This window comes from Ornithodoros turicata, chromosome 4 (genome assembly GCF_037126465.1).
Source record: "Ornithodoros turicata isolate Travis chromosome 4, ASM3712646v1, whole genome shotgun sequence".
NCBI lineage: Eukaryota > Metazoa > Arthropoda > Arachnida > Ixodida > Argasidae > Ornithodoros > Ornithodoros turicata.
The window spans coordinates 82,151,553-82,169,571 of NC_088204.1; the positions used below are offsets into that span (position 1 = coordinate 82,151,553).

General features: G+C 46.0%; 2 protein-coding genes across 2 annotated transcripts; both read left to right on the forward strand.

Annotated features, from left to right (window-relative positions):
* Window positions 1–8,043: 8,043 nt before the first annotated feature.
* Window positions 8,044–9,205, forward strand: LOC135392137 (cuticle protein 63-like). Its single transcript, XM_064622828.1, has 3 exons — window positions 8,044–8,104; window positions 8,401–8,982; window positions 9,060–9,205. Exons 1-2 carry the CDS (start codon window positions 8,093–8,095, stop codon window positions 8,977–8,979), a joined length of 591 nt encoding a protein of 196 aa, XP_064478898.1. The 5' UTR covers window positions 8,044–8,092; the 3' UTR covers window positions 8,980–8,982; window positions 9,060–9,205.
* Window positions 9,206–12,952: 3,747 nt separating this feature from the next.
* On the forward strand, window positions 12,953–14,068 carry LOC135392138 (cuticle protein 65-like). Its single transcript, XM_064622829.1, has 3 exons — window positions 12,953–13,005; window positions 13,282–13,845; window positions 13,929–14,068. Exons 1-2 carry the CDS (start codon window positions 12,994–12,996, stop codon window positions 13,840–13,842), a joined length of 573 nt encoding a protein of 190 aa, XP_064478899.1. The 5' UTR covers window positions 12,953–12,993; the 3' UTR covers window positions 13,843–13,845; window positions 13,929–14,068.
* The last annotated feature ends 3,951 nt before the right edge of the window (window positions 14,069–18,019 follow it).

An 18,019-nucleotide genomic window follows, 5' to 3' on the forward strand; every position in this document is an offset into this window, starting at 1 on the left:
CCAGGTTAAACGGTTTTTATGACGGATGAGTTTATGCGAGCGACACGTTGGTGAAATTTTTGTTGTTGATGCTGGGATCGAGGGTAGGCGCTACTGTGCGGATCGCTCTTTGTGAGTTAATCTGGTGGGGAGAGCAGCTCACCAGCCGCTTATCAGTTCACGCTCTTAAGTGACTTTGCGATCGATACGTAATGAGGTACTCCTCAGAAAATTAGCCAGGGTGTGCGCCTCACAGAGGTTGCGGCCTCATCATTGCATCCAATGATAATAATAATAATAATAATAATAATAATAATAATAATAATAATAATAATAATAATAATAATAATAATAATAATAATAATAATGTATTATTTATTTATTTTTCCAACACAAGTTTAAAATGTAGCAACGCCTGCTTAACCCAGTTGGCTTGAAAAGAAAGACCGTACTTGCTTTGAAGCACAGTTTGTGAAAACTTCGAAAGTGGAACGCCTAAGAGAAAGATACATTGTACCTCACGTACCCCAGGAGGGCACAATGTACGACGGGCACCGTTGCATGTCGTACAGGGACTGCCCGTTAAAAGCGAACGCCTCCCCCAAAATAACCTCAGTAGATGATGGGCGGTATTATACATATATAAACGAATGCAACACCTTTCAGGCGGCCCCAGCTACGCCGAACTCGTGGTTCTCATTAATTTTGTTTCTTACCACCTTCCAAAGACATCAACACTCCAGATTGATTTGAGACAATGTTCGAGAAAGCCAGGACACTGGCGGGAGTCATTTCTTGATTACCGGGTAGGCGCATCATCATGGGACGTTTTTCGGAGGGATACACACTCAGGCCTCTACGCATGCTTTCCTCTCTTTCTCTCTCTCACACACAGACGCACATGCAGAGAACGAGGCAGGCGATATCTGGTGAGCACAATGGAAATTAGCCAAATTCAGGAGGGCGTCGAGTTCTGCTTGTAAGTGTGTGTCTTCCTCAACACGTTATATTCACCAAGATCTTCCGAGACTGTGCACGTAGACATCAGGACATCCATTCAGTTTTGACAAAACGTTCTTCTGCTCTAGAGACAATAAATAATCTATGGCACCATATGTCGGTGATCATGGAACGTGAACGAGATGTTCGTTTTGCCCGAAGCGTCTGCAGCCTCGATGCAGGTCAATGTTGCAGCGTCCACTTCGCTTTCCTTCGTTGCACGTGTATATGATTTCCTGTGTGCTATGTGCTAACGAGCTCACGATTAACATATCCCCGGGAGCCTTGGACATTTTCACGCTGCTCTTGGTCGTTATTAGGCCGCTCTGCAGCCTATTCCGTCTCACTTTTCTCAGTAACCCGTATGGACGGACTCTTAATACAGACTTGGTTTCGCCTTGATTGATGCTTCGTTGTTCTGGGAAAGCGAGATTGATATCGATGTTCCCATTAAAAGTTTCTCGATATTAAAGTCAGGATTGTGTGGACACAGAGGCGCCTTGTAGGCGATGTAGCGACCTTGTCGTATATCGCCCAGATGCCAGAGGAAGAACGCTTCGCACAATCCATGAAAGACGTTCAGGTTACGATTCTTCAACGAACAACGTCATTAAGACACGTAAAGTACTTAGACCCGCTGAGTATTATGCTGAGTACTAATGACTACTAATTAGGTCATATAGGCGCCGACTGCGGGGGGGGGGCTTGGGGGCCTGAGCTCCCCCCCCCCACCCCCCGGAACATTCCCAGGTGGCGGGGGCAGGCCTCCTCCGCGGGAAGTCTACCCAGCTGACACTCAAGATGGACGTTTCGATAGATATCCTATAAGAATCGCGTGTTTCGTGCGAGTGATCATGATAATCCTGTAGAAATTTGCCTCACAACGTCATAACACGGAATTCCCGACCCCCTGCCCTACCTCTGTGCATGAAAAGGGGGAGGGGCCCTCGGGTTGATTGAAAACTCTCCGCCTGTGAATGAGGTACTTGATATGGACGACTATGACCATCAATTTTTCCCACCTGATGGTTCCTTACGCACGTTGGAATCTCAGCAGACGGGGGCCCGTATTTAAAGTCCCCCGTGGAAGACGTCGTGTCTATAAGCAACTTGTGCCATGCCACCAAGTTGTCCTCGGCCGGGATCCAACCTGCAACCTTGGCACCAGAAAGCGGACATGTTTCCAGTTGAACCACCGAAGCGAGCTGTTTGGCGATGGTGCGTCAGTCTTGGTTGTATAGGCAGTTGACCTCGGCAAGGGCGGTGAGGCGGTCCTGGAAGTATACGGTGACGATAAAGGGAATTATAAAGAATAACGTTAAGGTGCATAACGTTAGGAGCTTGTTTGTGCTTTGTGAAAAGAGTAATAAATAGTCGTCGTAACACGTCTAAGGTCTTGATATCACTGTGGTGAGGTTCTCCTTCTACCATCGATCAGAGTTGACTGCCAATTAGAATTTCATCTGAGAAGTGGAGAACAAGAGATAAACTGATGTTCTGAGGCTGGAACAACATAGAAGTTTAGGTAGAGCCCTGGACCGGCAATCCAGAAGATGTGGGTTCGATCCCTACAGCTGGCTAACCTTTTCAGTGACTTTCATCTTTCATCAAGTGGAGAACAAGGTGATGGTGATGTGATAAAGAAAAAAAAAAGGGGGGATGTGAGTCACGTCCTGTCTGACGTGACTTAATTACGTCCTGAAAACACGACGAAGTGAGGGGACGTCCCATTATTTGACACTTTGCATATATATTAATTGTATAAGTGAAAAGCCCTGCTTTCGTAGCAAGTCGCGACCTAACTTTGATCCTTTCAATTTGCGCCAGCACAGCTATAACATGTAACTTTCACCTGCGTGGTGATTGGTCCTGAGCATACTAAACGGTGATGCTCTGTTCAGGAACCACCCAATGGAAAAGTCCACCACCATCTGCTCAAAATCAGCACCACCATCACCGTGAATTAAGATAGTGAGAAAGAGAGAACTAAGAAAAAAAAAAAGGGGAGTAAACAGGGGAGTAATTGCATCTTGTAGTTCCCTAAATTGCACTTACTCAGCATCTTGTCCCCTGGCCCTGAAATTTACTCCCCAGGACATGAAATAGTTACTAAACTCCGCAAATTGTCCTCTGAATGCAACAATCTACGTAAATATATGCGCTTTGTGAATTTGATAAAACGAGGCTATACAATAACGCAATTTTTTTGCCCAAAGAGTAAGAAATTGTTGTTCTTTCTTGGCAAATTGTGTCTTATGCAATTCGCAAGATATTATCTTACTCGATATATCACGGTTTAATTCAAAGTATTTTCATTCATGCACATGGATTATGTACATAAGGACTGTGAAGACAATTAATAAGGCGTCAAATACAGTCCCGACTCTGTGATATTAATTTAGCCCCACGCATTTAATCCAGAAAGGGACTAATATGCTTGTGGCAATTCATTTAGTCCTAAAAAGGACTAAACATGTTCACACAGAGTAAATTTAGTCCTTCGTGCGCCGTCCTTTGCGACGCTCCTTTGTGATGGCACAACTCATTTTTCTTGAAGTCACACTCTATGCATCATAATTTAAATTTTTCCCACAGCCGGTAACTCGGGTAGGTGTGTGAACTAATTATATGGACTGGTTATCGATTTTTTTTTTTTTATAACGGTTCTGTTCCCGTGCAGCTCCAAGATGGCGCCAATAATTTCGATTCGATTCAGTTCTGGTTTGCTTAAAAATCACGGTTTTCGGTTCAGGTTCAAGTTCGGGTTCGGTCCGACTCTCTGATTTGAAGGCTATCGAACTATCCTGTTTGGCTGCCGGAAACTTCTGGGAAGGTCATGCCACTTTCCTCTTGCCCAACGTTTGTAAGAGCGGATATTGAGATAACTGGATGCAAATGAACATTGATATGGCGTTGCATAATTTTGCGGAGTCCTGAGGGGAAGATACGTGCGGATACTTTCGTGCGGATACGTGCGGATACACTGTTCAGATTCACAACTATACCGGCCTCGGCAGGTCATGTGGTACACTCCCCGCCTACTGTTCCCACGGTAGCGGGTTCGAACACGTCCTGGGACGCCAGCGACTTTGTTGAATGAATCAAGTTGTCCAGACATGTCGTTATCCCACGTTGGACATTATATATACGGTGATCCGTGTGTTGATATTTGAGAGCACGTTATGGGCAAAGTGTGCAAAAGTAATCCACATACACTTACTCTACTTACCCAATTTACTTGTAAGTCTACTCATAATTAATTACCGACACCCATGACCGTCTCGCGCCGTAAAATTGCCAATTATCATTATATTCCTCGAAGCAATATTTAGTTTTGGGGGTCTTGCCGTCCACTGTCCCTACTGGAAACAAAAGTCAACGATATCAAGGGGGGGGGGGGATGCAGAAAGAAATATGAACGATGAAAATGGAGTATGCAACATGCCAATTGATCCACCGAGTATAATCGTTAATAGCCCGCGAGTTCGTGTCCAATATTTTGGCTATACGGAGGAATTGTTATCAATGTTCAAACCTTTTGTACACTCACACAAAAAATTTCCCTCTCGCTCAAGTTGAACTGCGTCAAATTGTGTTGAATTTTTTATGTTTATTTTTATTCTGACGTTCCCACAAGAATCCAGGAACACCCGGCCAGAGTGGTCACAGTTTATATATATAAAAAGAGTATTACGTACCTGAGTAATAGAGCAAGTACAGAAACCAAGGAGATTGCAAGTAAACGGAACACTTCGAACTTTTTTTTTTCGAGCACTTTTTTGTTTGAGTACATAATACAATACCTGAGTATCGATATTTTGCTGAACTGGGCATACATAATATATTGCATGTATAGAAACTTGCTGGAACACATCTCCTTTCCCTCTTATCATATATTTTTTGTTGATGATGTTTTTTATTTTGTGCCATACTAGCGCATTACCTCCATAATGTAAAAGCCCGAGTCTGGGAATACAGAGGGACGACACACGACTCAAGGAGGACTCATCTACCAGCTAGCCTGCATCTACGCCATTTTGTTACCTCTCCCGTAAGCTGCCGGCAAATAACTGTACTTGCAGAATATTGGAACACACCCGCATAAATTGCATCTTTACAGAATTAAGTACATGAGGTACTTCATAACACCCCAACTACAACCTGCTATTTCAACTCACTATGTTACTGAGATATTATCAGGGCTTTGGCGCATTACGACCTTAGACGTTGTTGCGCCATTAAACATCAAACAACCTGTTATTTCGTACCTTAAGAGAACCCGTTTGGTCTCGGCAGCATTTTCAATATAGAACGTACGAGTCTACGAGTTATAAATTAAAAACGCCCCCTTCTGAATCCAAGCCTCGTTGTTCGGCGGAGGGTCTCTTAGCAGGTAATGCACTGTAATGTACCACCTACATGATTGTGTGGCGCAAATTCAAGGTAACTTGGAGATGCATGCGTCTAAAGGTAACCAGTCTGCAGACATAATGGACTAGAATTCTGCAGAAGTCCATAACGTTTGTTCCCATACTGACGTAACTGCTTCTTTGCGCATTCTCGGACGCATTTTGTTTAGGTTTCATATTCTCTGCGTGATGACTCGTATCGGTGGTATACGTCATGTTGCGTTGCGTTTGAGGTCTGCATTGGCTCTATTCTCGTAATAGGGAATAGGAATCTCACGCAAACCTGGAATATAAGCGCACTGGCTGATTTAAGACGCGTTAATGGCGGGATAACGTTTAGAAAATGTAAACATTGAGCGCTTGTAGTACGTGGTGCACGGAAATAAGAAGCAATTCTTCTTGGGGATCATTTCTTTTATTGTTTTTCATAACTGCAAAATATAACGCAACATGCACATCTAGGTTTATGGCCAGCATGAGCAGAACATGGAGCAATAAACTAGCCCTTGAATAAAAAAGTAAAGTAGTCGTTAGGCGCTCCTGGAGGCGCCATTGGCTCGTTCTTTACCTGTCGACAGTTGCTGCCTGTAGCGTTCAGGCCCAGGGCCGTGTATAGGGCTCTGTTCAGGGCGTGCTTGAACCGCACCCGAGTGTGACGCATAACCACGCATAACTGACAACGAGGACGGCTCGCTACTACGTCCATGCTCGAGAAGTCCTGAGGTACGAGTTGGAATGCACTCATGTCCTCCGCTATTTCTGTGAAATACCAGCTAGCTAACAGTGTAGAACCGATGCACTCAGCATGGCAGGGCAACCAGCGCAGCCAGTGAACCATTGTCGTGTCAACCAATACCAAGGCAGCGACTCTTGTTCTGCAACATGGTAGCCAGAAACTGACGTTACATGGGGGAGGAGGTGATGCATTCCCCGCATGCACAACCATGCATAAGCCCGCCAGAGCCGGAGGTAATAGGTTTCGAGACTCCAGAAATGAATCAATGCGGTTCAGGATTAGCTTTTCCACAATTTTGGACAGACAGCTCGTGAGACTGATGGGCCTGAGCGACGCCAACTCTCTTGGTGATTTTCCCGGTTTTAAGATTGGTCTATAACCCGTGCTGTCTTCAGGCACTACTCGGTCTCTCCAAGATTCATTTGTGAGGCCTGTGAGTTTTTCCAGCGACTCAGGTCCCAAGGAGGCTAATGCGCGCGATACGAGGTCCCGTCCAGGTCCGGTGAAGATCGTCGCTTGGAGAGGCGAATTGCTGACTCAATTTCCTTGTAGTAGAAGTCGATATCCAGAGTTGGGCCCCGAGCCCTGCAGTAGAAATCAATCTCTTTCAGGGCTTCAACTGCTGACGTCTTGTGGGCATCTGACAAGGACAAAGATGATGAGCGAGTAAGGAGGCGACAGAAGTCGTCGCCTACTCCAGTTCCCGGCGCCTCCTGATGAAGCGCGAGGGCCCTGAAAGGCGACACCTGCTCGCAAACCTGCCATATTCTTCCGGTGTGTGTGTGTGTAATGTGACAGGGAGGCACAGAAGGACCTGCAACTTCGGCGACCCAAGCGCTCACGATGTTCTCGCATAATATTTCGTAGCTCGCACACCTTCCCGTAGTCCTGCTGGTTTCCAGATCTAAGCGTCGTTCAGCACGACGTTGTATTGTTCTCAAGCGTTCAAACTCGATGTCGACGTTAGAGTGCGTTACCGCGGTACAGATACCTGTTTACTTGCCGCAGACAGACTGGACTTCAGAACATGGTTGAAATCGTGTAAGTTTGTGGCACGCCAAACTGTGTGTTCTGCAGTTGTTTTAAACACACGCCAGTCTATGACTGACTCTGTCCTAGAGCGCCCCTGCACCCGGGTGTGTGGTGTGAGAAACGAGAACTAGGGAGGTGATCACTTCCCACTGGTTCCATGTCGGTCATCCAGTGCAGCAGTGGGGCAAGCGCAGCTGAGCAGATTGTAACATCTAAGCAACTGGAGTACGATGGGCCGCGAAAAAATGTAGGGCGCTGTCATTTAGGGTGACGGCGTCGAAGTCCTCAGTGCACTGTTGAAGGAGACGACCTCGCGCATCATCTTTGGATCTCTCTTTGCGCTCTCCTAATGGATCGCTTGCAACTTTTGATGTGTAACGGGAATCTTGATAGAAGAGAGTCTGCGGGGTCAACAGAGTAAAGACGAACAGAAAAGAACTGAAATAGAGCAAAAAATATGGTTATCCTTCATTTACTCTTCTTTTTTGCTGAGAGCATAGGCTATGGTGTTGTAACCCTTGTGGCACCATAGGCTCGTTTACTTTAAATTCCTTCCGACTGCAATTAAGTGGTGGATGGCGTGTCACCGGTGAAACGCCGTTAGCTTTGGCTGACGACCAGAAGGGACGGGGATATTAAGCGGCTGTTAATGCATCTATGGGTGTTGCACACAACAGTCCAAAGAAATCACAAAAGTAGCGCGATCCTATTACCTTCACCTTGGAAGACCGCGGCGGTCTTTAGGAAATAAGTGGACCGGGAAACGCCCCAGCCTTCGAGGTCTTCGGACCTCCTCGGCGGAAGGCATCGACGATTGCATTGGCCGACGCGTCACCACCCATGTGACGCTCTCGGACCAAACGCCTGTATAAAAGGGACACGGTTTTTTTCAGCAGATCACTGTAGTTTGCACAGCAGACAACAAGACCCTTCAACCATGAACACCTTCGTGAGTATCTTGTTGGATATCTCATTATGGGGCAATCACATATGATGTGTTAGAGGACGTCACTGTAGGATCACTTAGTCGGCTACAACTTGTGACAGGCCCTGGGATCTACTTAATTTGATGTCCACATTTGTGACACAATAACTGTAGAAATAGAATAGTGCAAGTCTATTAAGTGGAGTTTTTGAGGACTTACAACCGCGGAAGCAATTGGCAGATAGTGCAAACAGTATTGGACGCCACGTGGTCAGTCCAGGGCGCATGGTGCTAATTTTCTCTTTGTCTTTAAAATCCAGGTCGTTGCCCTCTTCGGCCTCTTCGCCGCCGCCTCCGCTGGTTACGCCGGTGTTGGCTACGCCGGTCTCGGCTACGCCGCTGCCCCAGTTGCCGCCGTTGCCGCCCCAGCCGTCGTTGGTGTCGCCAACTACCGCACCGCTGCCTACGGATCCGCTGTCAACCACGGTGTGACCGCCCGCGCTGTCGGTGTTGCTGCTGCCCCAGTTGCCGCTTACGGTCTTGGCTTCGGTGGTGCCCGTTACGGTCTCGGCCTCGGCTACGGTCTTGGCTACGGCGCTGCCTACGCTGCCCCAGTTGCAACCGCCGTTGCCGCTCCAGTTGCTCACGCTGTCGCCGCTCCAGTCGCCGCTGTTGCTGCTCCAGTCGCTGCTGTTGCCGCCGCCCCAGCCGTCGCCTACGGTGCCGGTCTCGGCTACGCCGGTCTTGGCTACGGTGCCGGTCTTGGCTACGGTGCCGGTCTTGCCTACGGAGCCGGTCTCGGCTACGGTGTCGGCCACGCCTACGGAGCTGGTCTTGGCTACGGTGTCGGCCACGCCTACGGTCTCGGCTACGGCCACCACGCCAAGGTCGTCTACTAAGATGTAGGTTTCGCTCTCTTTGGGGGATTGTTCCAGCAGTTGAATGCGAAAATTTCACTCATGCACTTCTTGTCTTGCAGGTTTCTATTTTAGGACGATTCCCATGATGAATGTATTGTGTCAGACCATCGACACGCAGCCGTTTTGTCAATGGAAAACTGTTATAATGAATTGGAACTGGCTGTCGAAAGCAAATAAAATAATATTTATTGAACAGCAACCACTACCTTGTGTGCCACTTCTGAATCTTTTCTTTGATCACAATAGTGGATGATCTTTCGGACAGTGATCGACTTTACCATGAGAAATGGGATAATGAGCAACCTTAAATACATAGCCGATGAATAGAGTGAAGACATTAGCTTGAACAGAGAGTCTGGAGCCTGACCAAACAGCAAGAAATTGGTCGATGAAAGGAACAAAAGGCAAGCCAGGTGGTGTACGTATGGAGACGGCATATCCCTGAGTTTGGTGAAATATTTAGGAGACAAACACAGCTAAGGAACTCAACTAAAGGAACTAAAGAAATCGGTATCGGGTGATTATTTATCATCTTTACAATCGCCATGCAAAACAGTGCAGGAGGGCACGTGTTGTAATGGCCAGTGCTATCAGCGCCAACAAATTTTCAGTTCATCGCGCGCAAATGAACCATCAGTGAGGAAGAAGCTTTTTCCGTGGGTCGCGTAAAGCGTCACTTACATAACATCTGAAATGCAAGCATAGACGGCACTAGAGTAAAAAGTTGAACCTGAGGCACAGTTCACTGAAAAATTGGGTCCATATCGATCTGTCAAAGGCGCTTAAATGCGGCGGCTTTATTAAGGGTCATCGTTGGCGGCAAGTTTTCGGCGAAGCCTTTTTGGAAATGCTGCAAAGTTTTTCTTGAACCCTCTTAATGGATTATGAAATCGTTTTTTTTTCTCTATCTTTTATTGATATACTACTGTTGTTACAGAATTTCAACGCACCGCAGACTTGGTGAAATGGCACATTCATCTGGTATCACGTGGCACTACAAAACCACTGACACACCTACTCATAAGGATTTCTCTACAGACACATCTCTTTAAAGAGCTATCGCGTTAAAAATAAAATATCGTCAACACACAAACAAAACAACACAAAAAGGAATATGCATGGGATACGTGATCTTTTTGCTAATCGATTCTCATCGAAAAGACTTCCTTCCGTGTTGCCGGTTCTTCACATCAACGCCTTGTACAACGACCGTTGTCCCAACGTGCATCCGACGACCCTGACCGCTTTTGTTTCTCGAAAAATGAACGGATCGTGATCGGCATACCGATATTTGCTCACGAGTCAAGTCCATTTATTAGCCGTGTTCTCACTGTTCTTTCCATACGGTTTTGATCGAGTTCGTATTTAGAGGAGGTTTCACTGTATCTAGAAGTTGTCAATCACCAAGTGCCAATTCCAAGTGACTCCATGAAACAGTGTCTGATCCGGGGTGCGATTGGGCGATCGCCTCCACTCAAAGCATTAAAACCCTCCATTTTATGACGTCACATATATATGATACCGTTTCCACCACTTTATCTTCATACGTAAGTGGCAGGGTCTAATTTAGCCAACTCTGGCATATTCCTAATAAACGTCAAACGCCACTGTGCAATGATACAGCCATTATATAGCCATCTGTCGGGCCATTTGTGAAGCCAGGAATTTGAAGAAGACGAAGAAGTAGCACGTGAGATGTAAGAATTGATATTGGACTTGGAAAAACACCTCTGTACGCAATAAGGGGATAAGTCGTCTTATCCCGTTTTTAGCATTTTTGATGCAATGACATCTACATACCAATATGCACCTGCCTAAGAAAATTTAGGACCGTATTGCAATTTGTTGGCCCGCTACGGGAGGGTAAGAAACGGGCTATGTATGTGTGTCAGTGGGACGGACAGTCAGATCATGCTCCTTTTCTGCACGTGCAAACAAATGGTGTAGCTTAAACTTTACAACGATGCGGACAGGAACTTCGACTTCCACTCCAGAAACATGTTCTTCCTGCCTCACGTGACCGCAGTGCAATTGACTGTAGTAATCAAAAAAAAAAAAAAAAATGTGTGTACTAATCTAATAAGTCATATTATGTTGACCATCCAGGACATTACTTTCAAGATTGCGCTCCTTTAGCAGCACAAAAAGCACTATCCTGGATGCTCCACTGCACAAAGGTGACTTTGCCCTACCTGGCATCACCATCAAAGTCAGACTCGTGAAAACTGTTTTTTTTCTGCATCAAAAACCCTGAGCGTGCCGTGTTACATTGAAAAAGGGTGTCATGCCTCTTGGATCTTGTTCAATTTCTGTTAAGTAACACACCCGAAAACGATGCTTACAGGATATGCATGTAGAGTATAGACACATGCATACATGTTACACATTTTGCGTTTGCGTTATTTTAGGAAACCCAGCTGCAATTACTTTACCAAATATCCACTTGACGTTTTCTCGGTTTGCGGTATTTCGACTTATCCCCTTATTGCATACAGAGACTCAATTGTTTTGCTGTATTTGGATGTCTAAAGGTTATATACTGTTCTGTGTTGTTCAACTTTTGGGTTATATCGAACGTCTGTTTTAATTTCGCACTGTTTCTTCTATTATTATCTGTCGCTTTTCGTTACGTGTCGCAGATGATACATTATGCATTTACGGTAGCGGTTCTTTGATAGAATTCCCCAAAGTCTTTCAGTGTTCTTTTTCCTAAATTTTGTGCAGTATTTTTCATGCGGATTAGCAGTGATGCCGCACTGGTATTTTCTGAGATCACCCGTCATTCTTTTTTCACGTCTTTTTTCTTTCCTAACGGGCGTTCCCTCGGACGACGACACTGAGTATAAGCAAACATGAGGGCGCGACGTGGTGCTGTGAGCATTGCTGTTTTTGTATTATTTTCTTTTACCATCAGCAGTTTGCGGGAGATCCAGAAATGTGACATCCAGATTTTACAGCATAGTTTTGTTTCAGACGTGCCTGGGCCACAACCCAGCACCTTTGATTCACCAGAGAGAGAAATTGCTTTCAGATTTTTCACTTGGAATGATTTTCATCGTAAATTGTAACGTTTCCGAATACTCAGATGTATAAAATAAATAACGTGTTTGCAAAGTCCCCCAGTCATTGTGGGTATAGCCATTTTATTCCTGTTCGTATGTTTGCCTTTTTGTTTGTCTTTCTTTTTTCTTTCTCCTTTCTTTCCTAGGAACAGCAAGCCGCCGTAGCGGTGGCTAAACTTTCCCTCTTATTTTTTTATATAATAAATATACCCCCCCCCATTTTATCCTCGGCTGCATAATACCACGGGTTGACCAGGTATTGCATAATGTATCATATATGATACACACAGAAATTTGGTTCAAGCTCACATGAACCCCCCCCCCCCCCCCACACACACAGATACATTGGATGATAATGTGTTGGGAGATTCACCGCCGCCTAGGCGGTACACTGCCCTATTGCACATTGGGAAAGGAAGAGTGGATGAAGATGGATGGGGGCATGAAAACCGCCCAGATTTTGTTCTATATTCTTATTGCAATGGTACTATACTGCATTAAAAAAAAAAACATTTTTACTGTCAGAAAAAAAAAAGCGAAATATAGACTCAAACACTAGGTTTACCCCCTCTCCACCCCAAGTGAGGGTTATGATCTGCCCCTGCTCACTACGGGGGATCCGCCGCGCTTTATTCCAGTTACGAATGGACAACTACCGTTCCCTTTCGTTGTTGAGGTCTCGAGGGTCAACGCATTTGCAGGAGATGCACAGAGTGGTTACACTGGGATCGTAGTAATAAATAGGCGGACGGGGAAACGCCCCGGCCTTCGAGGCCTTCGGACCTCCTCGGCGGAAAGGCACTGACGATTGCATTGGCTGACCCGTCACCACCCATGTGACGCGTTCGGACCAAACGCCGGTATAAAAGGGACACGGGTATTCTCAGCAGATCACTGTAGTTTGCACAGCAGACATCAAGACCCTTCAACCATGAACACCTTCGTGAGTATCCTGTTGGGTTTCTCATTATCAGCAACCACATACGATGCTGTGTTAGAGAACTGTAGCGGCACTTTGTCGGCTACATCTTGTGACAAACCCTGGGGTCTACTTCAATTGATGTTAGCATTTGTGACACGATAACTGTGCAAGTGGAATAGTGGAAGTCTATGGGAGTTTTTGAGCATTTATAACGGCAGATATTACGAACAGTATTGGACACCACGTGGTCAGTCCAGGGCGCATGGTGCTAATTTTCTCTTTGTCCTTAAAACCCAGGTCGTTGCCCTCTTCGGCCTCTTCGCCGCCGCCTCCGCTGGTTACGCCGGTGTTGGCTATGCCGGTCTCGGCTACGCCGCTGCCCCAGTTGCCGCCGTTGCCGCCCCAGCCGTCGTTGGTGTCGCCAACTATCGCACCGCTGCCTACGGATCCGCTGTCAACCACGGTGTGACCGCCCGCGCTGTCGGTGTTGCTGCTGCCCCAGTTGCCGCTTACGGTGTTGGCTTCGGTGGTGCCCGTTACGGTCTCGGCCTCGGCTACGGTCTTGGCTACGGCGCTGCCTACGCTGCCCCAGTTGCAACCGCCGTTGCCGCTCCAGTTGCCCACGCTGTCGCTGCTCCAGTCGCCGCTGTCGCTGCTCCAGTCGCCGCTGTTGCCGCCGCCCCAGCCGTCGCCTACGGTGCCGGTCTCGGCTACGCCGGTCTTGGCTACGGTGCCGGTCTTGCCTACGGAGCCGGTCTTGGCTACGGTGTCGGCCACGCCTACGGAGCTGGTCTTGGCTACGGTGTCGGCCACGCCTATGGTCTCGGCTACGGCCACCACGCCAAGGTCGTCTACTAAGATGTAGGTTTCGCTCTCTCTGGGGGATTGTTCCAGCAGTTGAATGTGAAAATCATAATCTCACGCATGCACTTCTTGTCCTGCAGGTTTCAATTTTAGGACAATTCTCAAGATGAATGTACTGTGTCAGACCATCGACACGCAGCCGTTTTGTCAATGGAAAACTGTTATAATGAATTGGAAGTGGCTGTCGAAAGCAAATAAAATAATATTTATTGAACAGCAACCGCTACCTTCTCTGCCTCTTCTGAATCTTTTCTTTCATCAGAATCGTGGATGATCTTTCAAATGGAGACCGACTTTACCATGAGAAATACGAAAATATGGAATGGCCAATGAACAGAGTAAACATATTACCTAACTTAAACAGAGACCAAACGGCAAGGAACTGGTGATTATTGATGATCTTTACAATCGCCACGCACACAATAGTTCAGGAATGCAGTGTGTTGTAATGGCCAGCATTTTTACTTTGTTAACCACCGGGGCCGCAGTATTTGCTTGCCTTCCAACAATCGTGAAAACAGTTTTCAGTCAACTCAGTCGGGAACCCACGCAGCGCCCATGTGTTCGTTTACGCTTACGTCATCCCAGAACCCAAACTGGACGCTGTTTTTCTTGTTCATGAACCAAGCTTTGGAAGTGAAAAATTTCTGTTCATTGTGCGCAAGTGAGTCGTCAATGGGACGTTTGTAAGTAGCTTTTCCGCGGGTGGCGTAAAACGTCAATGCTGTAACGTTTGAAATGTCCAGAATACCAGAGTAAAAAGTTGACTATAAGGCACAGTGGTTATACTGGGTTCGTTGTTGTGATCGTCCTTGCTCTTCGACACGGTCTTGTCGACAAGTTTTCCTGATCTATCGCCATTGCCTTAGCTTTCGGTGGCACCAATGGTGATGGAGGGAAAAGACGAGAACAATTTGTCGTTTAAATGCGTGTTATGTCTAGGTAAATAAAAGTTCATATCCTGAGAAAGGCGACGAACTCTAATCTCAGAAAACATTTCGGGGTATGTGTAACTTGGCGAATTTTTTTTTGCTAGCCCTATGACTTATTATTATTGAAAGTTTCGGTCAAAGTAATGGGTTGCTTTATTACATTTTTATAAAGTGCGGTAATCAGTAACGGTAAAAAATTAGTGTTGCCACAAGAGTATAACAGTAACGGTAACCAATTACATTTTTGTGAGCAAGGCGTACAGCTCTGGATTTGGATGACAAAGGTGAAAACTGTTTGGCTACCGAAGTAAGCGAATTCAAAACAGTCAGTGACGTCTATAAGGCGTGAGACATAAAGAATACGGGGATGTCTATCCTCACCCCAAGTGAAAGTAAGGAATCGGTCGGTTAACGAGAAACAACGAAGGAACGTTTAACAACAATAATAATCAGACGAATGAAACTCCCCATTCATCTACGCGAAATAAAGTTGTCGTTGTTGTAGAGTGTAGACGGTAACATCTCCTTGACTTTGAGAAGCCCGTTACAAAACAGGGACGGAGGACAGACTCAGACAGACACAGGACAGACTCAGAACCAGCACATCTGATTTGCTGGTTCAGAACAGTTACTTTCCATCGTGTGGTCTTTCCTGTTCGTCCTCCGTCCCTGTGTTGTAACCTGCTTCTCAAAGTCAAGGAGATTTTACCGTCTGATCGTACACACCGGCTTGCTTGCCTCCTATTCCTATGTATGCTCTACGTAAATAATAATAATGATGATGTTTTATTAGCGCTCAAGAACGGCCTCAGGTGCCTTGGGCGCAGACATCATCAGACACATTGTCAATACAGACTTCAAAATGCAACAAACAGCGAACCATATCCTATGAAGAGAAAACAAAAACACGACACTACGTATGTTAGAATATAAAAACAAAAACAGACAAGAGATAAGACAAAACATAATTGTTGTTACACGACAAACACATGGTTACGTCCTTTTTGAAGGACGCATAAGACGGAGAAAAAAAAAAGTCACACGACTTGGAAATCTTTGCAACATTTGACAACGTATAATAGGATCCTATGGACAGACATAAATTGATGGCGGGTTGCGAAACGAAGCTCGGGGATGACTAAAACTCGTGCTGCTTAGTAGGAAAGACGAGTCAACTTATGATTCTGCACATTTATAAGCGAATAAAGCACCAGCAATATTACGTCACGCATTCAGTGAGAGCAAGATGAAATGCTTTAACGAGCCATTATAATCGTGCAACTTAATGTGAAGTGGAAATAACTACTGAATGTGCCGTAGAAAGAACTAATGAATGGTGTGAAGAGCTCCTTTCTGAATAGTTTCAAGGCCATTGACATTAGTAACGCAGAGAGCGTTCCACACAACCGACGCGTACTCAAGTCTAGGAAGAAAACAAGATTTATAAAGTGTAACAAAGATACCTGCTGATTCCAACACTTTCCATTTGTTAAAAGACCCAGAACCCGTAGTGCTGAACAGAGCCGTTCCAACGGTGGCGAGAGGGGCAGCCGCCCCTCTTTTCTTTTCATTCATTTCATTCCATTCTTTTGTTTGTTTACAGAGCCTCTGATGTCCCCGTGGGGGGGGGGGGGGGGCTTCACGTTCACCCTGCCCCAGGCGGTAGCTCGGCTCGGGACGGCTCTGGTGCCGATGACCTAACCGCCATGACATGTTCGCGGACATGCAGTTTGATGTCAAAAGTAACACCAATATCACTGATAGTGTTCACGCGACATATCTCAACAACGGGAGGGATAGTAACATTATTTTTATGAGTGAACGAAGCAACCATAGTTTTTGCGCTATTAATTTTAAGACTAAGGTTGTCAGAGAACTAGGATATGACATACATTAGGTATGTCCTCTTATAGCAGCACACAGTCAGAGTGAGAAGATATAACTTTCATTACTTTAAGATCATCAGCGTATACTTAATTCACAGGTAAGGCCCAGTGACTAAGGCAGCAATCGGTTCCCATGATGGCGTGCCGAATCACAAGGCATGGCTCGCGATACATGGTTATATGAGAGCTCTATGCTGAAGACAAGACAATGGCAAGGCAGACGTGACACCCGAAAAATGATGTAGGTAATCAAAGATAAGATAATAGAATAGGTTATGTGAGGGTGGTTCCATAAGTTTCCGGCCCGACCAACTTTTAATAGTCATAGAGACGAAACAAGTGTATCACTTTTCGACATAGCCACCCTTAACTTCGATGCACTTTTGACACCTTTCAACCAGCATTCTTATACCCTTGAAAAAATAGTCCGAAGTTTTGTTCGCAAAATGACTGCCTCTTGCACCTCACTATCGTTTTGAAATCTCCGTCCTCTGAGATCCCTCTTCAAGTTTGAGAACAGGAAGTAGTCACTCTGTGCCAAGTGACCTTAGGGTGGGTGGTGGATTTCTTCGAAGCCGCACTCCTTCCGTGCAGCCTTGGCAACAGAAGCCGTGTGGACAGGGGCATTGTCCTGGAGCAACCAGACACCTAGACTCAACCTTCCGCGCCTCTTTTCCTTGATGGCGTCTCGCAGTCGGTGCAGGAGTGAAGCATAATAAGTCGCATTCACTGTGGTGTTCCTCTCTTTGAAGTCGATGAGGAGGATCCCGTGACAATTCCAAAACATTGTTGCCATGATCTTCTTTGTGGATTGTGTGACCTTAGCTTTTCTTGGGGGTGCTTCTCCTGGTTTGCGCTATTCCATCGACTCCTTTTTCGAAAGGGATCATAGTAGAGCACCATAGTCTCATCCCCTGTGACAATTGACTTCAATATTTCGTCTTCGTTCTCTTGACAGAGCTCCAAAAACTCTTTGGCACAGACGACGCGCTGTTGCTTTTGAACTGACGAGAGAAGTCGTGGCACCCATCTCGCACTGACCTTTTTCATGTGAAGGCCCTCGCCGATGATGCGAAAAACGGTTGTTTTGGAAAGCCCCAGCCTTTCTGAGATTTCCTTCACCTTCAGACGCCTGTCGCTCAGCACTTCCTCCTCGACAAGAGACAAATTGTCTTGTGTCACCACTTCCACTGGACGACCATCGCGTGGATCATCTTCAATGGACTCTCGCCCCAGTCGAAACTGCTTAGTCCAGTCTTTTACAGTTGTGTACGACGGAGAGGCTTCCCTGTACACGTTGTCCAGTCGCGCTTTAATTTCTTTAGGCGAAAGTCCCTCTTTTGTCAAGAATTT